The following is a 16,636-nucleotide window of genomic DNA, read 5'->3' as shown; positions in this document are numbered from 1 at the left end:
GATTTTACTAAACTCTCACCTCCCCTGAGCTTTCCTTTCCTCTCACAGGAAGGTTGAGGATCACAGAAGAAATGAAGGGGACCACCCTGACCAGTGTGGATCAGTTGGTTGGAGTTTCATCCTATAACCAAAGGGTTGCAGGTTCAATTCCCAGTGAGGGCATATACCTAGGTTGCAGGTTCGACCCCTGATTCAGTCATATACAGAAGGCAGCCAATTGATGTTTCTCTCTTACCTGCCCTCTCTCTCTCTCTCAAAAAAAGAAAAAATAAAAATAAATACAAAAGCACCTGGCTGGTGTAGCTCAATGGATTGAGTGCAGGCCTGAGAACCTGAGGATCACAGTTCAATTCCCACTCAGGGCACATGCTTGGATTGCAGGCCAGTTCCTGGCAGGGGATGCATGAGAGGCAACCATACATTGATATTTCTCTCCTTCTCTCCTCCTCTAAAGATAAATAAAATATTTTTTAAATAAATAAATAAATACAGAAGCAAACAAATGAAGAGTATCAGTTTTGTTACCTTAAGAGTAATAAAATTGCCATGGCTGGTGTGGCTCAGTGGATTGAGAGCCAGCCTGTGAACCAAAGGGTCACCAGTTCAATTTCCAGTCAGGGCACATGCCTGGGTTGTGGGCTAGTTCCTGGGGGTGGGGGGGCACACAAGAGGCAACCACACACTGATGTTTCTCTCCCTCTCTTTCTTCCCCATTCTCCTCTATCAAAAAATAAATAAATAAAATCTTTAAAAAAGAATAAAAGCTTTCCCACACCCTGTTTTTAGACATATGAGAATTAAAATGATTTTACTTTGGGAAATATCTGGACTCCACCCTTCTTAAGGTGGCCAAGGAAAGGGCTGAGAGGGGCAATCCTGCCTCCTTCACCCTCTCCTACCCAACCTAACTCAGCCCAGGGCAAGCTCCTGTTCCAGCGCCACCAGGCCCCCACCCCCACTGCTCTGTCCTCAGTGCTCTGCCTTCCTTCTTGCCCTTTTCCTACTCCTTGGGCCCCCAGCCCCTGATTTCTGTCCCCATGTTCTCCTCATCCTTGCCTGGCTCCTGTCCCAGCCTCTTCCCAGCCAGTGCCACTGTTACCAATGGGGTCAATCAAGACACCCTGCTGGTGACTGAGGGGGGTGGGCAGCTCCAGTCCATGGCCTCCTAGTGTACCGCTGGGATCAGGAGCTCATCTGTGTGTGAGCTCATCCGGTCCAGGACTGGCTCAGGCGTACAGCAGTCTCCATGAGAGTCTCAGACATGCATAACTAAGGTTTCTCCTGGGGTGGAATGAAGATCGACATGGGAGAAATGGGAAAGAGGCGATGCTGGGCTGATGCATGGTCACCTCCGGTTTCCATCCATGGGGCTGAGAGGAACAGAACATCTGCCCAACCAGGGACTGAGAAGAATTCATTCATTCACGCACTCATTCGTCCATCCATCCACCCATTTACGGAAAGCCTGAACACACCTGGCACTGGGAAAGCCTGAACACACCTGGCACTGGGACTATAAAGAGGTGCATAAGGTATGGCCTTTCTTTTAAAGTGATTACAATCTGTAGGTACAGACTTTATTATTTTTTTTAAATATTTTATTTATTCATCTTTAGAGGGGAAGGGAAGGAGAGAGGAAGAGAAACATCAATGTATGGTTGCTTCTCGTGCATCCCCTACTGGGAACTGGCCCCTGCCGGGAACTGGCCTGCAACCCAGGCATGTGCCCTGACTGGGAATCGAACCGCGATCATCGGGTTCGCAGGCCCGCGCTCAACCCACTGAGCTACACCAGCCAGGGCTTGTAGGTACAGACTTTAAAACGCAGTGAAGTGAGGGCTGTGACAAAGAGGAAACCCTGGGTGCTAGGGGCCATTTAGACTAGGTTGAGGGGGATGCAGCAGGACACTGCAGGCCTTCGGGGCACCCACATGGGCTCTTCTCAGCTGGCTCGACTCCTCCCCGTGAGTGTGGTTTTGCAGCTCAGGGAACTAGGGATTAGGAGATGAGGAAGGGTTTGAACGGATGAGGCTCACAAACACATACAAACACACCCCTCATCTGGCAACAGCCTTGACCTTCACTGCCCTGTGGTCTCTCCTGGAGACTGAATTCACCCTGAACATGCCTGCCTCCAGCTCCCCTCTGCTTCCCACCAGCTCCCCTCACCTGGCAACCCAGATCATGCTTTGTCGCCTCTGGGGTCAGCACATCTACGTGCCCTGAAATCCCCGAAGAAGACATTGTACTCTGACTCCTCCTTTTCTCTGCCAGCAGCTGCACTAGAGGTGCCTCTTGCCAGCACAGCTGGTCAGTGGGGTCAGCTGAGGCTGACGCCCCCAAGCAGCACCCCAGCAAGGGTCTGGGGGGGGAGCAGTAGTAGGTGAGAAAGACAGATAGAGTGGGGGGGGGGGGGCCTGGGGAGATAAGAATGAAGGTGGAAAAGAAGGGCTGGGCCTACCCCGAGAGGATAAGTGGGAAAAGATGATGGGGGCTGGTGTCTTCCAGGAGCCCAGAGGCAAAGGAAGATGTGGCTCCAAATGATTTTCAGAGTCCCCCCCACCGCTCCCCCAAACGCAAACTCTTTGGCTCCCTCCTCCCAGCCTCCAACTTCTCTTAGAGGGCCTTGGTAACCAGGGCGGGTCCAGGAAGGATAATTGTAGGGTTCAGAATGTAGGGTGGAGAGGATGGTAATTACAGCGAGGTCCTGGAGGGGAGGGGCGCGGGATCAGGGTTTGTGGCAGAGAGATCTGGAAGAGGTCCATCCTACCCTCAGAACGCCCCCAGCCGAGAAGTCTCCTTCCCTACACCGCATTCCAGAGGCTTATGCTGAGAGTGGGGGAAGCAAGCTTTGGAGGGAAGCCCCCTTCCGTCAGCTGCTTCTCAGTGACCCAGCCTATCCCGTCCTTGGAAAGACCCGCCGTGCCTGACAATGAGTGCACTGACCCTAAAAATGGGGCCTTTAAGAAGAAAATTGGAGAAGAGAGAAAACTAAGGATTCTGAGTTACTCCCCACCGAGCCCAGCTCCGATAAACAAGCAGTTTGGATGTGGGGGCTGGCCAGTGTGGAAAGGTCTAAGGAGAACACGAGTCCCTCCTCCTCACAGTGGTTCCTCTTTCTGGGGTCAACTCTGAGAGTGGCCCCGGTACCTCTGGCCTGAACTCTGATGACTCGCGCCCACGACCGGCAGTGCCTCTTCCTGAAGCGGGGCTCCTCTACCGAGAGCTACACAAGACTCTTTACTTCAGCAGCTCCTGAAAGCTCATGCCCTCCCACTGAAACCCTCCCCTTCTCTCCCTGTAGCTCACACTCTTCAAACCTCAATGCCTCCCTCAGGCCCCGACCTACATTCTCTATGAACCAGTCAGGACCTTGAAGGAGGTGGGCCCGAAGGTTGCTTGGGTAACGCAGGAAAAGCGGCACCTCTGGCAGGAAGACAGTTGCCAGGGAGATCAGGACAGTGGGCGGGGCCCCAAACCCTGGTTAGCCGGCACTGGGATGAGGGAAGATCTCAAAGTCCAGACCTCTCCCAGCTCCTCTTCTGTAAAACCAGCGGAGCTCCCTCCTCGGGGCTGGGCCTAAGGAGAAAAGAAGAAGACTTAATACATTATGATATGTAGCTTCTTGGACTAGAAAGGTAAAGTGAAAATATGTGAAGTATGTAAAACAAAAAGAAAAAACAGAAAGGGCTTTTGGTCCTACCTCCAAGAAACGGAAATTCCAGATTCTATCACCAGATGGCAGTCTTGCCCATCTATTGGGTGAGGTGCCGGCTTGGACTTCTAGGAGAGGAAACCAGGAGGTGGAAATCTTTTCCCATTCAGAAGTTGTGCCTTCGCTCTCTGGTTGACATCTTTGCTCTCTGGGGTTCGGCAGGTACCCACAATTCCTCATGACCAGAAGTACAGTTTTCTTTCCACATCCTGGCTCTGACTAAATGCAGTCAGCTGGGTTCATTCATTCTTTATTTTACTCATTCTTTATTCAAAGCAGCAAAGGAATAGAATGCTTTGGTAAGAAAACTAGGGTGGGAAGTTGGAATAACAGTAATGACTAATGAACTCATTTTGACCTGTGCGTCAGGCATTTCATCCTCATAACCTTATGGAGAGGTACAATACTGTTTTTCCCATCTTATAGATGAGAAATCTGAGGCATAGATTTCAAGTTCACGCAGTCAGTAAAGGGGGTGAGTTGGGACTTGAAGCAAGGCAGCCTAGTTGTAGCCTAGAAGCTATGTGATTAACCCCCATATCACACAGGATGGTGCAGATAGAGCTAGGAGGACCACCTCCTCTAGACTTAGCAGTCAGGAACGGACTCCTGGAAGACATATCTAAAATCTCATCTGCACTGAGAACTCCCATCTGAACAAAGAATGAATGTGGCCAAAGACTCTGAGTGGGGGAGAGTGGAGCTGGGAGAGGGAGTGGTTCTAGGAAGAGAAAATAACTTGTGCGAAGACTTAGTGACCAAGAGAAAGAAAATTCAGACTACAACCAGGTTTCTGGCCTGGATGACTGTCACTAAAAATGAAAAACATCCGGATGGGAACACATTTTAGGGGGAGAGAAGGGGACCTCTCTTTGCCCTATTTAACCTAGGATGGTCCAGTTGTCTTGTGACTTGGAGCTTCGGCCAGTACTGTTCACCTAGTGTCTTGTCTAGTCTGTTCGTTCCCTAGGGAGGGGGGCTGTCTTATTTATCTTTGCATCTTTCCTAGACCTACCACTAGATACGCGTTTGGTGGAGGAAAGAAGGAGATGACACCACCTCTGTTCTCAAGGAGTTTGCAATTTTTCTGAGGAAATGATACAGAGAAACATTTTGCAAGACAGGATATGCCAAAATATGTGTGAAAGGCAATCACTGCTCTGGGAGATCAGAAAAGAAAGGGGAAAAATCATGAGGAAGGAGCCCATAGAGGGCACTATTGACTGGTAACTATGTGATCCCCACAATCAGTTGAGGGTAGACACTGTGATCCTCATGTTATAGATGAAGGAACTTGATGGCATGTTGAGATATCCATGTCTTAGACCAAAGCAAGGGAAGGAATCAGCTGCCTCAGTTTTAGTGGGTTTTTTTTCCCCCATTCTGCTGCAGTCTTAGTTCCTATCCTCTATAGAAATGTATCATCTCTTCATAGCTTCCCAGCGGGGTCCTCCTGATCCCTAACTCTGCTCCTTCACACTTGGAGCCCCAGTTTCTTCCTTCACCCCACCCCAGCTCCCCGGTCCAACTCTGTCCTTACACCTAGTGCTCCATTGGGACAACTTTGAGACACTGTGTTGAGCTCTAATGCACAGAGGAAACCATGTCACTCTATTCTGTCTGACAAGCCTAGTAACATCCTTCCATTGATTACATAAATGTTGTGTAGGTCAGGAAACCAGCAAGATTCAGGGCCCTTAACCATTCTCTATCTACTGGTTGTCTATTGACCCCTGAGGCTTTCGACTCAAGAAATAAGCCTGGGGAAACTGAGGTCTGGAAAGAGAAATCTTTTAGCACCTTGGCAATCTTCCACTCTGCCCTCTGGCCGTACCCAGGGTTACACTGGCAGACTAGGGTTGGTCCCGTATCTGGGTTCCTCCCTTTACAACTTGCTATCTCCAACTCAGGCATCTGGGGGCAAACCACTCTCTTCTTCTCACCCCTAAAACTACTAGCTCCTTCTTGGACTTCTAAGACCTAAGACCTTGCAGATCCAAAAGTATAGTTAGAAATCCAGAGATCCAGATTCCTCTGTAAGTATAGTGGTCCTCATCCCTGCTTCCTCCCATTTAGCCCCCGGTTTCTGCTTCTTCCAACCTGCTCGTTAACTTATCCCTTTCAAGTATCAATTTCAAGCTCATGAACTCTTCCCAGCTCTAAGTCTTTCTCTTGACTCAGGGCTTCCCAACCACCTCTCCACCTTCTCAGACTGTGCCTGTCCAAAGAGACTCCTGGTCTCCCTGGCTAACCCCCATGCCCAAGCCCTGCATTTCTCTTCCTGATTCTGCCCGAGGCACCTATCCATGGCTTCTTTAAACAGCTTCTTTAAGCCACCCCTGGTAGCCAGGGCTCTTCTGGGCTCTGATTCCCCCCTACTTCTCATCAGGCTCTCCCTGCTCCCACCAAGGCTGACTCTTGTCCCTGTGCTGTCTCTCCTTCCCTCTGGAGTCTGCCTCCTCATCTCTGCCTTCCTCCCCTCTTCTGTGGGGGCCTCCTCAGGGGCTCCCTAGGTATCTCCAAATCTCGACTCCTCTCCCTCCTGTCTCCCTTCTTTTCCCGGTTCTGATCCCTGTCCCATCGGTTCCTTTGCCTCTGCTCTCATCTCTCTGCACCCCTGACCTCTTGAGGTCTGGCTCCGGTAGACCTTCACTTCTCCCCATGTCTAGCCATACCTCTCTCCTCCCTCCAGGCTCTCTCCCTTATCTTTGTCTCTGACTCTACCAGTTCTAACTCCCTACTAGTTGTGCCTGTCTCCTTTCTCTGTCTCTCCAACTAAGTCTCTGCTCTCGGGGTCGTCCCCTCTGACTCTCTCTAATTCCCCATCCCCTTTGTCTTCCTCTCCTCTTCCTCCTGCTCTTCCTATCTCTGTGTCTCTGATGCGTCTCTTCCTTTTTCGTCTCTCTGTCCTTCCTTGCTCTGGGTCTCTCTCTCCCTCCTTCTCCCCCACCCCAATATCTCGGTCTCTCCATCTCTCTCTGGGCCCTCACTCCCTCCCTCTCTCTCTCTTCCACCGCTCTCTCCGGCTCCCTCTCTCGCCTCGGATGACAGCGCTGCCTCTTTTGTTGGCTCCGCAGCCAATCGCGGCCGCTGACGACACGGGGGCCGGGGCTATAAAGGGCCTGGTCCGGGCTCGGGCCCCCCCAGCCGCCCGCCCCGGCCGCCCGCCCGCCCCGCCCGCGCGCCCGCCGCCCCCGGCCCCCCCGGGCCCCCCCTCGGCCGGGCAGCCCCCAATCCCGCGCCGCCGGGACCCCCTCCTCCTCCCTCCCTCCCCCCTCCGCCCCTCCCCGCGGGACTCCGGCGTCCCCGCCCCCCAGTCCTCCCTCCCCTCCCCTCCAGCATGGTGCTCGCGGCCCCGCTGCTGCTGGGCTTCCTGCTCCTCGCCCTGGAGCTGCGGCCCCGGGGGGAGGCGGCCGAGGGCCCCGCGGCGGCGGCGGCGGCGGCGGCGGCGGCGGCGGCGGGGGTCGGGGGGGAGCGCTTAAGCCGGCCGGCCCCGTCCGCGGCGCCCGAGCCCGACGGCTGCCCCGTGTGCTTGTGGCGGCAGCACAGCCGCGAGCTGCGCCTGGAGAGCATCAAGTCGCAGATCCTGAGCAAACTGAGGCTCAAGGAGGCGCCCAACATCAGCCGCGAGGTGGTGAAGCAGCTGCTGCCCAAGGCGCCGCCGCTGCAGCAGATCCTGGACCTGCACGACTTCCAGGGCGATGCGCTGCAGCCCGAGGACTTCCTGGAGGAGGACGAGTATCACGCCACCACCGAGACTGTCATTAGCATGGCCCAGGAAAGTAAGTGAATGGCCGGGCGCGAGCGGTGGGGTGCTGGCCCGGACTCCGGGAAAGTGGACGCCTCCGGCTCGGAAGCCAGGCGCTCCCAGGAGCTCCCGCCCGGAATCCTTTTCTGCGAAAACTTGACGGATTGGGGGCGGCGGCTGCTTCCTAGAAGTTTTTCTAGCGGCGGAGACGGGCTTCGGAGTTGTGTGCACGCCCGGTTCCTGGAGGTGGGGGGTGGCAAACGAGAGTTGCGATATACCTATGCGTTCTAACCCGGGATGTGCGAGGAAGACCAGAGTTACCGGGAGTCTGGGGAAGCCGGGGTCCGCCCGCAGCGGAGGGACCTGAGTCCTGCAACAGTCGAGGTGGGGAGGCTGGAGAGGAGAACCGGGAGGCTTCCGGACCCCCGCAGTCCAGGCAGGGCTGCAGTGCTCTGCGCCTCGCATGCTCCTAGCACCAACTCTCCACCCCTTCCACCCTGGGCTCCGCAACGCGCTCACCGGGCTACAGAGAACTGAGTGCCCCTCTCCCTCTCCCAGCAATCAGACCCCAGAGCCCCGTCTCTCTCCCTGTACGTAGCCCAGCTGGCATGCATTCCACTCGGAGACCTCTGACACTCGGTCTCCCTAAGGGAGAAAGCTGTGCCTTCTCGGGACTGACCGAGCTCGGAGAACTCAGCTCCACTGCGCTGGGTTAAGGGCATCCGTTTGGCTGCCCAGACCTTAGTGTTTATCCTTCATGCATCCGTCCCTACCGCACCCAGACTTGAGAAGAGAGAAGAAGACCTAGGGAGAAAATGAAATAGATGAGGAGGGAGAAAGGAACCCAGGTATCCAAGCCCCTAGCCAGATGAAAGATGAACATGTTAATAGATTTGAGCTGCTTTGACATTTTATGGCCTGAAAAATCCAGGCCAACACTCCCCCCAACACCCCCAAACTCCCCAGCCCTCCTTAGGGTAAGATGACTCCCTTTCCCTTCCCCCACTGCGGTCTACCCCTCCACCCCCAGCCTCCAACTCCCGGGAACCAGGCCCTCTCTTATTCCCTAGAGGTTTGGCAAAGTAACACGCACCCCCCCCACACACACACACAACTGTTTGGTTTTATGGCTCTGAACAGAAGAGGGGGGAGACTCTTTTATTGGCAGATGGGTCATAAAACTGGGGGCTGAGGGGAGTCCTAGTGGCCCACCCCTATGGGATAGGCACAGGAACCCAGGTGTGTATCTGGGAGGTAGAGTGCCTCACACTGCCACCACTTTTTTTTTTTTTTTTTTTTTGCAGATCCGAACTCCATAGTACTCGGTCAGGGCTGTAAAGAAAAAAACTTAAAGAAGTAGGAAACTAATTTGGGAGTTGGGCGGAGGTGAAGTCCGGGATCTGATCTTGAGTTCCCTCGGTATCCCTTCTGTTCTAAAGGCTCCTGCTTTATAGAGGCTATAGGCTTAGTTAGAGGTGGACTGCGGGCAGCTTGCGGCTGGGGACTTGAGAAACAGAGTTGCAGAGGGATTCTGGAGAAGAGTTTGCTAGAAAATGAAGGGTATGAAGGGAAAAGATCCTCTCTGGTCTATGTGGTGTAGTGTGTGTGAGGATTTGCAGATGGGTGGTAGAGCTGTGGGCTTCCCTGTGCCACTTTCCACCTTCAGCATCCTTTAACCAGCGGATCTGGGTCCGGAGTTAGCCCTGGTAATGGGGATGCGGGAAGTGAAACGGACTCTGCATGCCTAGATTGGGAAGTGCAGGTTAGGATGGGTTGGGGGGAAGGAGGACTACAGCAGGTGGGGTTCCACCCCAACTTCTGCCCTCGTGCCCCCCCAGGACTTGGATAACTAGGGACTGGGTCTCCAGCCAGGTATTGTACGTCCCCTTTAAGAACCTAGCTGAGCTCTTAAGAGAGGGAGGGGGAGTGGAGGGGAGGGGAGGGGAGAGAGAGGGGGGAAAAGGAAAAAGAGACTTTTATAGTCTAATCCCCAGGGACCCGCTTTAATAAGAGACTTGTGCTCTGCTAATCGGGGGAGGTGTTTGTCAGCAGAGATGGCCTCCGATCCCCTCCCCCATCTCCCCTCCCCCAGCCTTCAACCCTGGACCCCAGCCCCCACCTCTCCTAGGCTGCAGTGCCTGCCCTAGTTCCCTCCACCCTCTCAGGCTCTCCCACCCCAGTGTTCATCCTGGGAACCCAGCCCCCTTGCCCTTCTGGGAACCAAGCCCAGCCCCTCAGTTTCTCTCTCCTCCCTACACCAAGAGGCCCCTGTCCTCTCAGCCCAACCTCCTGCCCCTAGGCCTTCCAGCCAGGGTAAGAAGAGTGTGTATGGGGGTGGGGGGGAGGGCGAGGTGGTGAGCAGTGAGGGGGTTGGGCTTTTGCTGAAAATAGTGCAATGACCTCTCTCCAGACCAGCACCGCCTACTAAACCTGACCTGCTGCCTCCCACCAACCCGATCAATCCAACACAGATGTGGCTCCTTCCCCTCCCCTTTGGGATCTGGGCCTATGTGTATGTTGGGGACTCTCTGAAGCCCCTTGTTTCCCTCTGTGGTTCTACCTGCTTCTCCTTTGTTCCTCCCCGTGTATCCTTCTATCCTCTCTCTTTATCCCATTAGGCTTAGCTACCATTCTCCTTTTGCTTCCTAACCTCCACCCACTCCTTTAAATACCCCCTTCTCTTCCAGTGTTCTCCACATCCCAAACCGATTTCTTCTCCCCCTACCACGATCTTCCCTCACTTCCTTCTCTCCTCCACCGCACATTGTCTTCATCCCCTTTCCTTGTAGTACCTCCTGACTGTCCCCACATGCACTGGATAAGAAGGGTATGGTGATTCCCTGGGGTGGGAATGGGGGGCTCTGCCTAAAGACTTCGAGGGATGGGGCCCTGGGGCCCAGTCCCCTATCTTAAAGCCTTGGGTAAGCTTAGAAAACTAACAACAAACCAACATTTATTGAGAAGTTAGTACCATTTTCACATTCTTTATTTAATGCTCAGCACTCCTGTGGAGCAAGGATTATTATCTGTATCACCAAGAAGTTTGGTGGGTAAGGTCAGATGCTGGTTAATGAGAAGTCAGGGAGTGATTACACCCACTTCAGTCGTAGCCAGAGAACAGTGTTCAGATTGCTGGAAGAACTTTCAGGCACTGGCCTGTATAATTTAAGACTGGGAGTTAGGGCGTTCATTCAGCATGCATTTGTTGAGGACTGTCTCGTACTGTGGTTGTGGTAGGCGCTAACACTGCAATGAGCAAAACACCCAGTATCGATGGTGTCCACCCTCATGGAGATTAGTACCTAATGGTGAAGACAGGCAGGGAAATAAAACAATCCTTATGCTGAAATTAGGCATAGTGTGCTACCTGGATCGTTGTTTGTCCTTCCCCCTGCCTTTCCTGCCCCAGCTCTCCTGATCTCTGAATCTCCACGCCAGGATCCCTGCCCCACTGCACCGTCACTGCAGCGCCAGGAGGAGGGTAACTGGGTGGATAATCAGTGCTCTGGGATCTCAGAGAAGAACCAAGGGAAAGGAAGCTGCAGAGGAGCTTGGTGTCTCATGTCCTAACTATATGAAGAGCAGTAAGGACTTTCCTCCCCATCTCACTTGGAGGCAGGCTTCTCCTCCTGCTGGGGTGGAGATGGGAGCATGCTGAGGGGAGACTGCAAATGCTAAGTCAGCCTTGATTATGCAGAATGCAGAGACCTGGGCATGAACCAGAAGGGCTTGGACTTCCTAACCATACTCACGTGGCTCTGGAAGCTCCTTCCTGAATCTTCCTCTCTCAGTCCATTTAGAGTGAGAATGGGTATTCCTGTCCAACGGAAACATGATTTAAGGCATTCTCAACTAATTTAATTAAGGGATTAGAAAAGGGAACTGGGAGGAGCTGCAATGGAAGTGGAGGCAACTATTGAGAATCATCCTTTAGACCAAGAATGGTCAATCTGTGTCCAGAACAAGGAAAAATGGGCCAAAATATAAAGTTGGGATGGTAAAGCTTTGTAAAGACTTACTGGCGCTGGACAGGAAGCTCAGGGGAGAAAAGAAGACTGATTACAGTCAATCTGGTGTGTTAAGCATTATTTCTAATGCTTTGGGCAAGTAGGAGGAAACCACAGAGGGCTGGCTTTTCCCCTCCTCAAAAGCTAAGGTAGTAATTAATGGTGATGCAGAAGAAGCTGGTTTTGGGTTGACGGGAGAGTCCGACGCACAGGAGTGTTTGAGTAGACACATTCTTCCAGGAGTGTTATTTCTAGTGGGAACAATGCCAAGAAACCTAGGTCTGAATCCTGAAGTGAGTTTCATGGAGTGAGTTTAGCTCATGCTCTCTATCTGGACCCTAAGTTATCCACTCTCAGAGGCCATCTGTTTTTTGTTTGTTTGTTTGTTTGTTTGTTTGGCAGGGGGCTTAAGGGGTGGGGCAGGGCTGTGCCAGGCTCCACCTGGCCACCAGACAAAACAGAGCAAAAATGGGGGAAGGTGATCTGAAGAAAGCAGGTGTGATGTGAAGTTTGGCTTCCGTGAAGAGTATCAAAGGATCAGAAGTTGGAGCCCTATGTGTCGGGGAAAGTTGAAGAATTCTCTAGCTGTCTTTGCAGGTCGTCTGGTAGGGGAGAACCTACGAATTAGGGCCAACAGATTAGGGAATGGGTACAGATCAGTCAAACCTACAGAGCGTTCGTCCTTTAGGGGAAGAGAGGAGATGCTGTTCTGGGTACTGGTGACATGGTAGTCAACAAGATAGGCATGGGAGAAGGGTAAAAAACTGGGAAACTCAGGCTGAGGGGTCCAAGTTGCCGGTGCCACCCAGGGCTGCTGACTCTCCACAAACACCCTTTGCTGACCATGTACCCCCTTTTCTCTCACCAGCGGACCCTGCGGTGCAGACAGATGGCAGCCCTCTTTGCTGCCATTTCCACTTCAGCCCCAAGGTGATGTTCACAAAGGTACTAAAGGCCCAGCTGTGGGTGTATCTACGGCCCGTGCCCCGCCCAGCCACAGTCTACCTACAGATCTTGCGACTGAAACCCCTAACTGGGGAAGGGACTGCTGGGGGAGGGGGCGGAGGCCGACGTCACATCCGTATCCGCTCACTCAAGATTGAGCTACACTCACGCTCCGGCCACTGGCAGAGCATCGACTTCAAGCAAGTACTACACAGCTGGTTCCGCCAGCCACAGAGCAACTGGGGCATCGAGATCAACGCCTTTGATCCCAGTGGGACAGACCTGGCTGTCACCTCTCTGGGGCCAGGAGCTGAGGGGCTGGTGAGCAGGGAGCCTGAGATGGTGGCAGATATGTGTAACCTGGCCCTGAGGAGGTGGGATGTTGGAAAAGATAGACCAGGAACATGAAGGGGGTTGGGGACCAGCATTTACCTAGGGCCAGAAACTGATTCTGGAGGAGGAGTTTGGGAGGGAGTAAGGGGAGTGACCACTATCACTTTTCAGAGATCCAAGGCAGGCAACAGCTGAAAACTGGACTTGGGGTGAAGGTGTGAATTAGTGGGAAATCTGTAGGAACACAAAAATGGGCTGTTGATGAGGCCCCCCGCCAACAGGATGATGACAGTTAGGTTGCCAGGAGAGGAATTAGGAAAGGTGAACTGAGGGAGAGATAGCTAGCTAGCAAGAAAAGTGGGTAATGATACGGGCTGGGGATGGAAAAAACTGGGAAGTCTGTTCTTACACCCCTGTTGAGGGGCAGGTGAGAAAGGCACGTGGAGTAGGAACCCTTCAGGACTCTATCACATCTCTTTCTCCTCTCCCATCCCAGCATCCTTTCATGGAGCTTCGAGTCCTAGAGAACACAAAACGGTCCCGGCGGAACCTGGGCCTGGACTGCGATGAGCACTCAAGTGAGTCCCGCTGCTGCCGATACCCCCTCACAGTGGACTTTGAGGCTTTCGGCTGGGACTGGATTATTGCACCTAAACGCTACAAGGCCAACTACTGCTCCGGCCAGTGCGAGTACATGTTCATGCAAAAGTATCCGCACACCCACTTGGTGCAACAGGCTAATCCGAGAGGTTCTGCTGGGCCCTGCTGTACCCCCACCAAGATGTCCCCAATCAACATGCTCTACTTCAATGACAAGCAGCAGATTATCTACGGCAAGATCCCTGGCATGGTGGTGGATCGCTGTGGCTGCTCCTAAGGTGGGGGACAGAGGATGCCTCCCTTACAGACCCTACCCCTAGATCCCAGCCCTGACCCCCCCCAGGCCCTAGATCTCCCTCCACCTCTTCTCATGAACATCACACCTTGTTCCCTGCCCAAGCAGTGTGCAATACAACAGAGGGAAGCAGGAGGGGTTTGGGGGAAAGGGAGAAGAGGAGGGGGCAGGTCAGGTGGGGAGTGTTTGAAGTTTGCAGGTGAGAAGGTTTGGCAAGAAGAGAGACATGGAGCAGAGGTAGAGCCGAGGGACAGAGACAGGAACAGTAAGAGCAGCAGTGAGAAGGCAAAGGGATGGAGATGCAGATGAGTCAGAGACTAGGCAGAGACAAACAGTGAGAAGGAGACCGAAAGGGAGTAAATAAGAGGAAGCCCCGTATGGAGCCTCCTTTCTTTCACTGGCAAGGTGAGAGAGAGGCTCAGTATGGTTTGGGAAGCCCCCCTGACTACCATTCTCAGTAGGAGAGGACATCAAAAATCCATTCTTAGTTTCTTCCCTTTCTCTCTCCAGCTGTGGCCTGGGGAAAGGAAGTGAGGGGCAGGGGCAAAAGTGAGGATTTGGGAATTTTATTTATTTATTTATTGTGACTTTTCATTTTTTGGTATTTGGCTTTACTGAAATAGAAGGGCCCCTGCCCACTGTGCCCCATTTGTCCCTTAGTCCCCAAACCCTGTTGTCCCAAAATACCCACCTACTTAAAAGCACTTGTATAAAGCCTCCAGGTTTGGGAATGGGAGTAATGGCAAGAGGCTGACATATTGTGAAGTTTCCAATCCACAATCACCCTACTTAATTAACCTTCCTGAGCCAAAGGGGTTGAATTCCAGCGGTCACAGAAATACTCAGAGGTTAGGGTTTAGGAGCTGGGGGATGGGGGAGCCAGCCCTCAACATCCAGAATCTGTATGAGTGCCACTAAACTAACCCTCAGGTCCACCCTCGTAGTATTGAGTTATTTAGCCAGAGGGTGTGGCCTGCTTATCCCCAAATTCCCCTCCCAGCCAAGAGAGAGACCAAAGAGCCTGTGGAATGCCCCTGCTCCCAGCCTTTATCTTCAGGTCAATAAAAAAGAGTATGGAGATCCCAGAGTTCCTGGGTCTGGGGAGGGTTAGGAGGGGTGGAGAAAGGAGTAGTAAGGAGGCTGATAGTTACAGGGCATTTGAATCCAAATCACTGCTCTGGGCTAGGGAGTAGACCAGCAGACCAAGGTGGAAGGGATTCTGGAGGGGGGACATTCTAGTCCCCCAACCCTAAAGCTCAGGGTGGAAGGGGAGAGAAAAGGGAGCAGAGTGTCTATAATTATTTTTATGTTTATTTTTGGAGTCTAGCAGTACCTGGCAGCAGGGATGGGGACAATACAGTGGAGAAAAGCATCTGACGGGCCGGTTAGAGCAGAGGATGGGAAGGAAGGAGACTCCCTGGTCTGGAAGGCTAGAGAGCAGGCAGGGACTGGTTACCACTCCAGGCCACTAGCTGGGCCTATGCTTCCCACAATCCTGACCCACCCTCCTCTGGACTCGCTGTGCCTCAGTTTCTTCCCCTCGATGGAATGAAAAATAGCAGCACCCGCCACAGCCAAGAGATGAATTCTGAGCACTTACCACGGGCACTTTATGGACATAAAATACCTCTCGCTGTGGGACAGATAACCAGGGCACCAGAGCAGTGGTGAAGAGATGTGAGGCTTAGAGGAGTCGCAGGCTTCAGAGTCCAAGTTCCCCTCTGCCTCCCAGCTGGACAGTGCCTGAAGCCGAGGAGCTGAGAATCTCCTGATCCACACCCTATCCATACCTCACCACCAGACCTCTTGGCTCTAGGCCAGGGCCTAGGAGGTCGGGAGAGGAGGGGGAAAGAACCTTTAGTAAAATTGTTGCTCTTTAGTAGAACCAGCAGTTATGGTTCTGACACAAATGGTACTGAACTGAAGTTAAGCCGGAGCTGGAGAGCTGACTAGGAAGGCTTGTTCTTCCCAAGAGCATGACTCTCCCACCTGGCTCAGCCAGTGGAAGGGGCAAAGGTATGTGACCACCCTTGGGAAGGTGATATTGGTGAGCTTTAGCATCTTATTCCCATAGTGAGATGAGGTGTTTCAGTATAGGAATAGGCAGGGGCTATTAAGCATTTCAACTTGCCTCCTCCCATACAGCAGCTATGCCAACCCCCACCTCACCCAGCTTCCTCTCTGATCCTGTTCACCCTTCTGGCCCAATCTGGGAGAGCCTTCAACACCATTCACCTTGTCTTGGTGGAAGGAGAGTAACAGAGAAGTGAAGAACAGAATATATCTTCTCCAAGGTCAATTGCTGATGTCTTTTGATCTTGGCACAGGGTGGGGTTGGACATTAGGCATCAGGGGACTTACCTCTACAAATTCTAGAGAGCTGGGGCATTAGTAGACTTGGGGATGCTTAGAATATGCCCCTTTAATACCACCAAATAAAGGCCTGTGGGTGAGGGCCTTTCTCTTACAAACAGAAATCTGTGAGTTGAAGTCTCCTTTCCCTGGTCCTCCCCACCCTCAAAGAGGCCTGGAGGCACAACCCAGTGGCCTAGTGGCAACTAGCACCACCCCCAAACCACCTTAAGATATGTGTGGACCTCGCCAGTGCCCTCGGATCATACTTAGTGTAATTATTATTTACTTTGTGTATTTGTTACACTGTGTGCGTGATTGCCTTTGTTTGTTAAGGGTGTCTGAGGAGTATGGGGCTGACAAGGGCACTGGAATGCCGGGAAAGGACTTTTTCACTGAGATCAAGGATTCCTGGAGGGAACCATTGCAAAAAGGCCATCAGGCAGTTTTCAAGTTATGTGACAGAGGGCAAAGATGGCCATAGGGTGCTCTGAGTTTTGGAATGGTCACATGACACAATCCAGCACTTGAACCTGAAAAGAGAAAAATAAAAGCAGTTGAAAGAATTTAGAATTCAATGATGAGCTCTTCTCCCTAACCAAGTGCCACATTTACACCTCCAAGACCAGGAACAGAAGAGG

General features: G+C 52.7%; 1 protein-coding gene across 2 annotated transcripts; it reads left to right on the top strand.

Annotated features, from left to right (window-relative positions):
• The first annotated feature begins 7,019 nt into the window (after positions 1 to 7,019).
• Positions 7,020 to 15,497, top strand: GDF11 (growth differentiation factor 11). Of its 2 annotated transcripts, XM_037030059.1 has the most exons (4): positions 7,020 to 7,497; positions 12,339 to 12,415; positions 12,569 to 12,736; positions 13,245 to 15,497. In XM_037030059.1, exons 1-4 carry the CDS (start codon positions 7,056 to 7,058, stop codon positions 13,623 to 13,625), a joined length of 1,068 nt encoding a protein of 355 aa, XP_036885954.1. In that variant the 5' UTR covers positions 7,020 to 7,055; the 3' UTR covers positions 13,626 to 15,497. The 2 variants fall into 2 exon arrangements, with proteins under 2 accessions (XP_036885954.1, XP_036885953.1); XM_037030058.1 differs by having other exon boundaries at positions 12,339 to 12,736.
• Positions 15,498 to 16,636: the final 1,139 nt, after the last annotated feature.

The sequence above is a fragment of the Sturnira hondurensis genome, unplaced genomic scaffold (genome assembly GCF_014824575.4).
Source record: "Sturnira hondurensis isolate 20B ecotype Veracruz unplaced genomic scaffold, ASM1482457v3 Scaffold0020601, whole genome shotgun sequence".
NCBI classification, from domain to species: Eukaryota; Metazoa; Chordata; class Mammalia; order Chiroptera; family Phyllostomidae; genus Sturnira; species Sturnira hondurensis.
The sequence above is the reverse complement of the archived record's forward strand: the minus strand, read 5'-3'. Positions and strand labels throughout refer to the sequence as shown.

What these genes read in the sequence shown, in the direction of transcription:
- GDF11 (XM_037030058.1), top strand. Translation starts at nt 7,056, where the DNA reads ATGGTGCTCGCGGCCCCGCTGCTGCTGGGCTTCCTGCTCCTCGCCCTG. An exon ending in CATTAGCATGGCCCAGGAAA is followed by an intron (nt 7,498 to 12,338) that starts GTAAGTGAATGG and finishes TTCTCTCACCAG; the next exon opens with CGGACCCTGCGGTGCAGACA. An exon ending in GGCCAGGAGCTGAGGGGCTG is followed by an intron (nt 12,737 to 13,244) that starts GTGAGCAGGGAG and finishes CTCCCATCCCAG; the next exon opens with CATCCTTTCATGGAGCTTCG.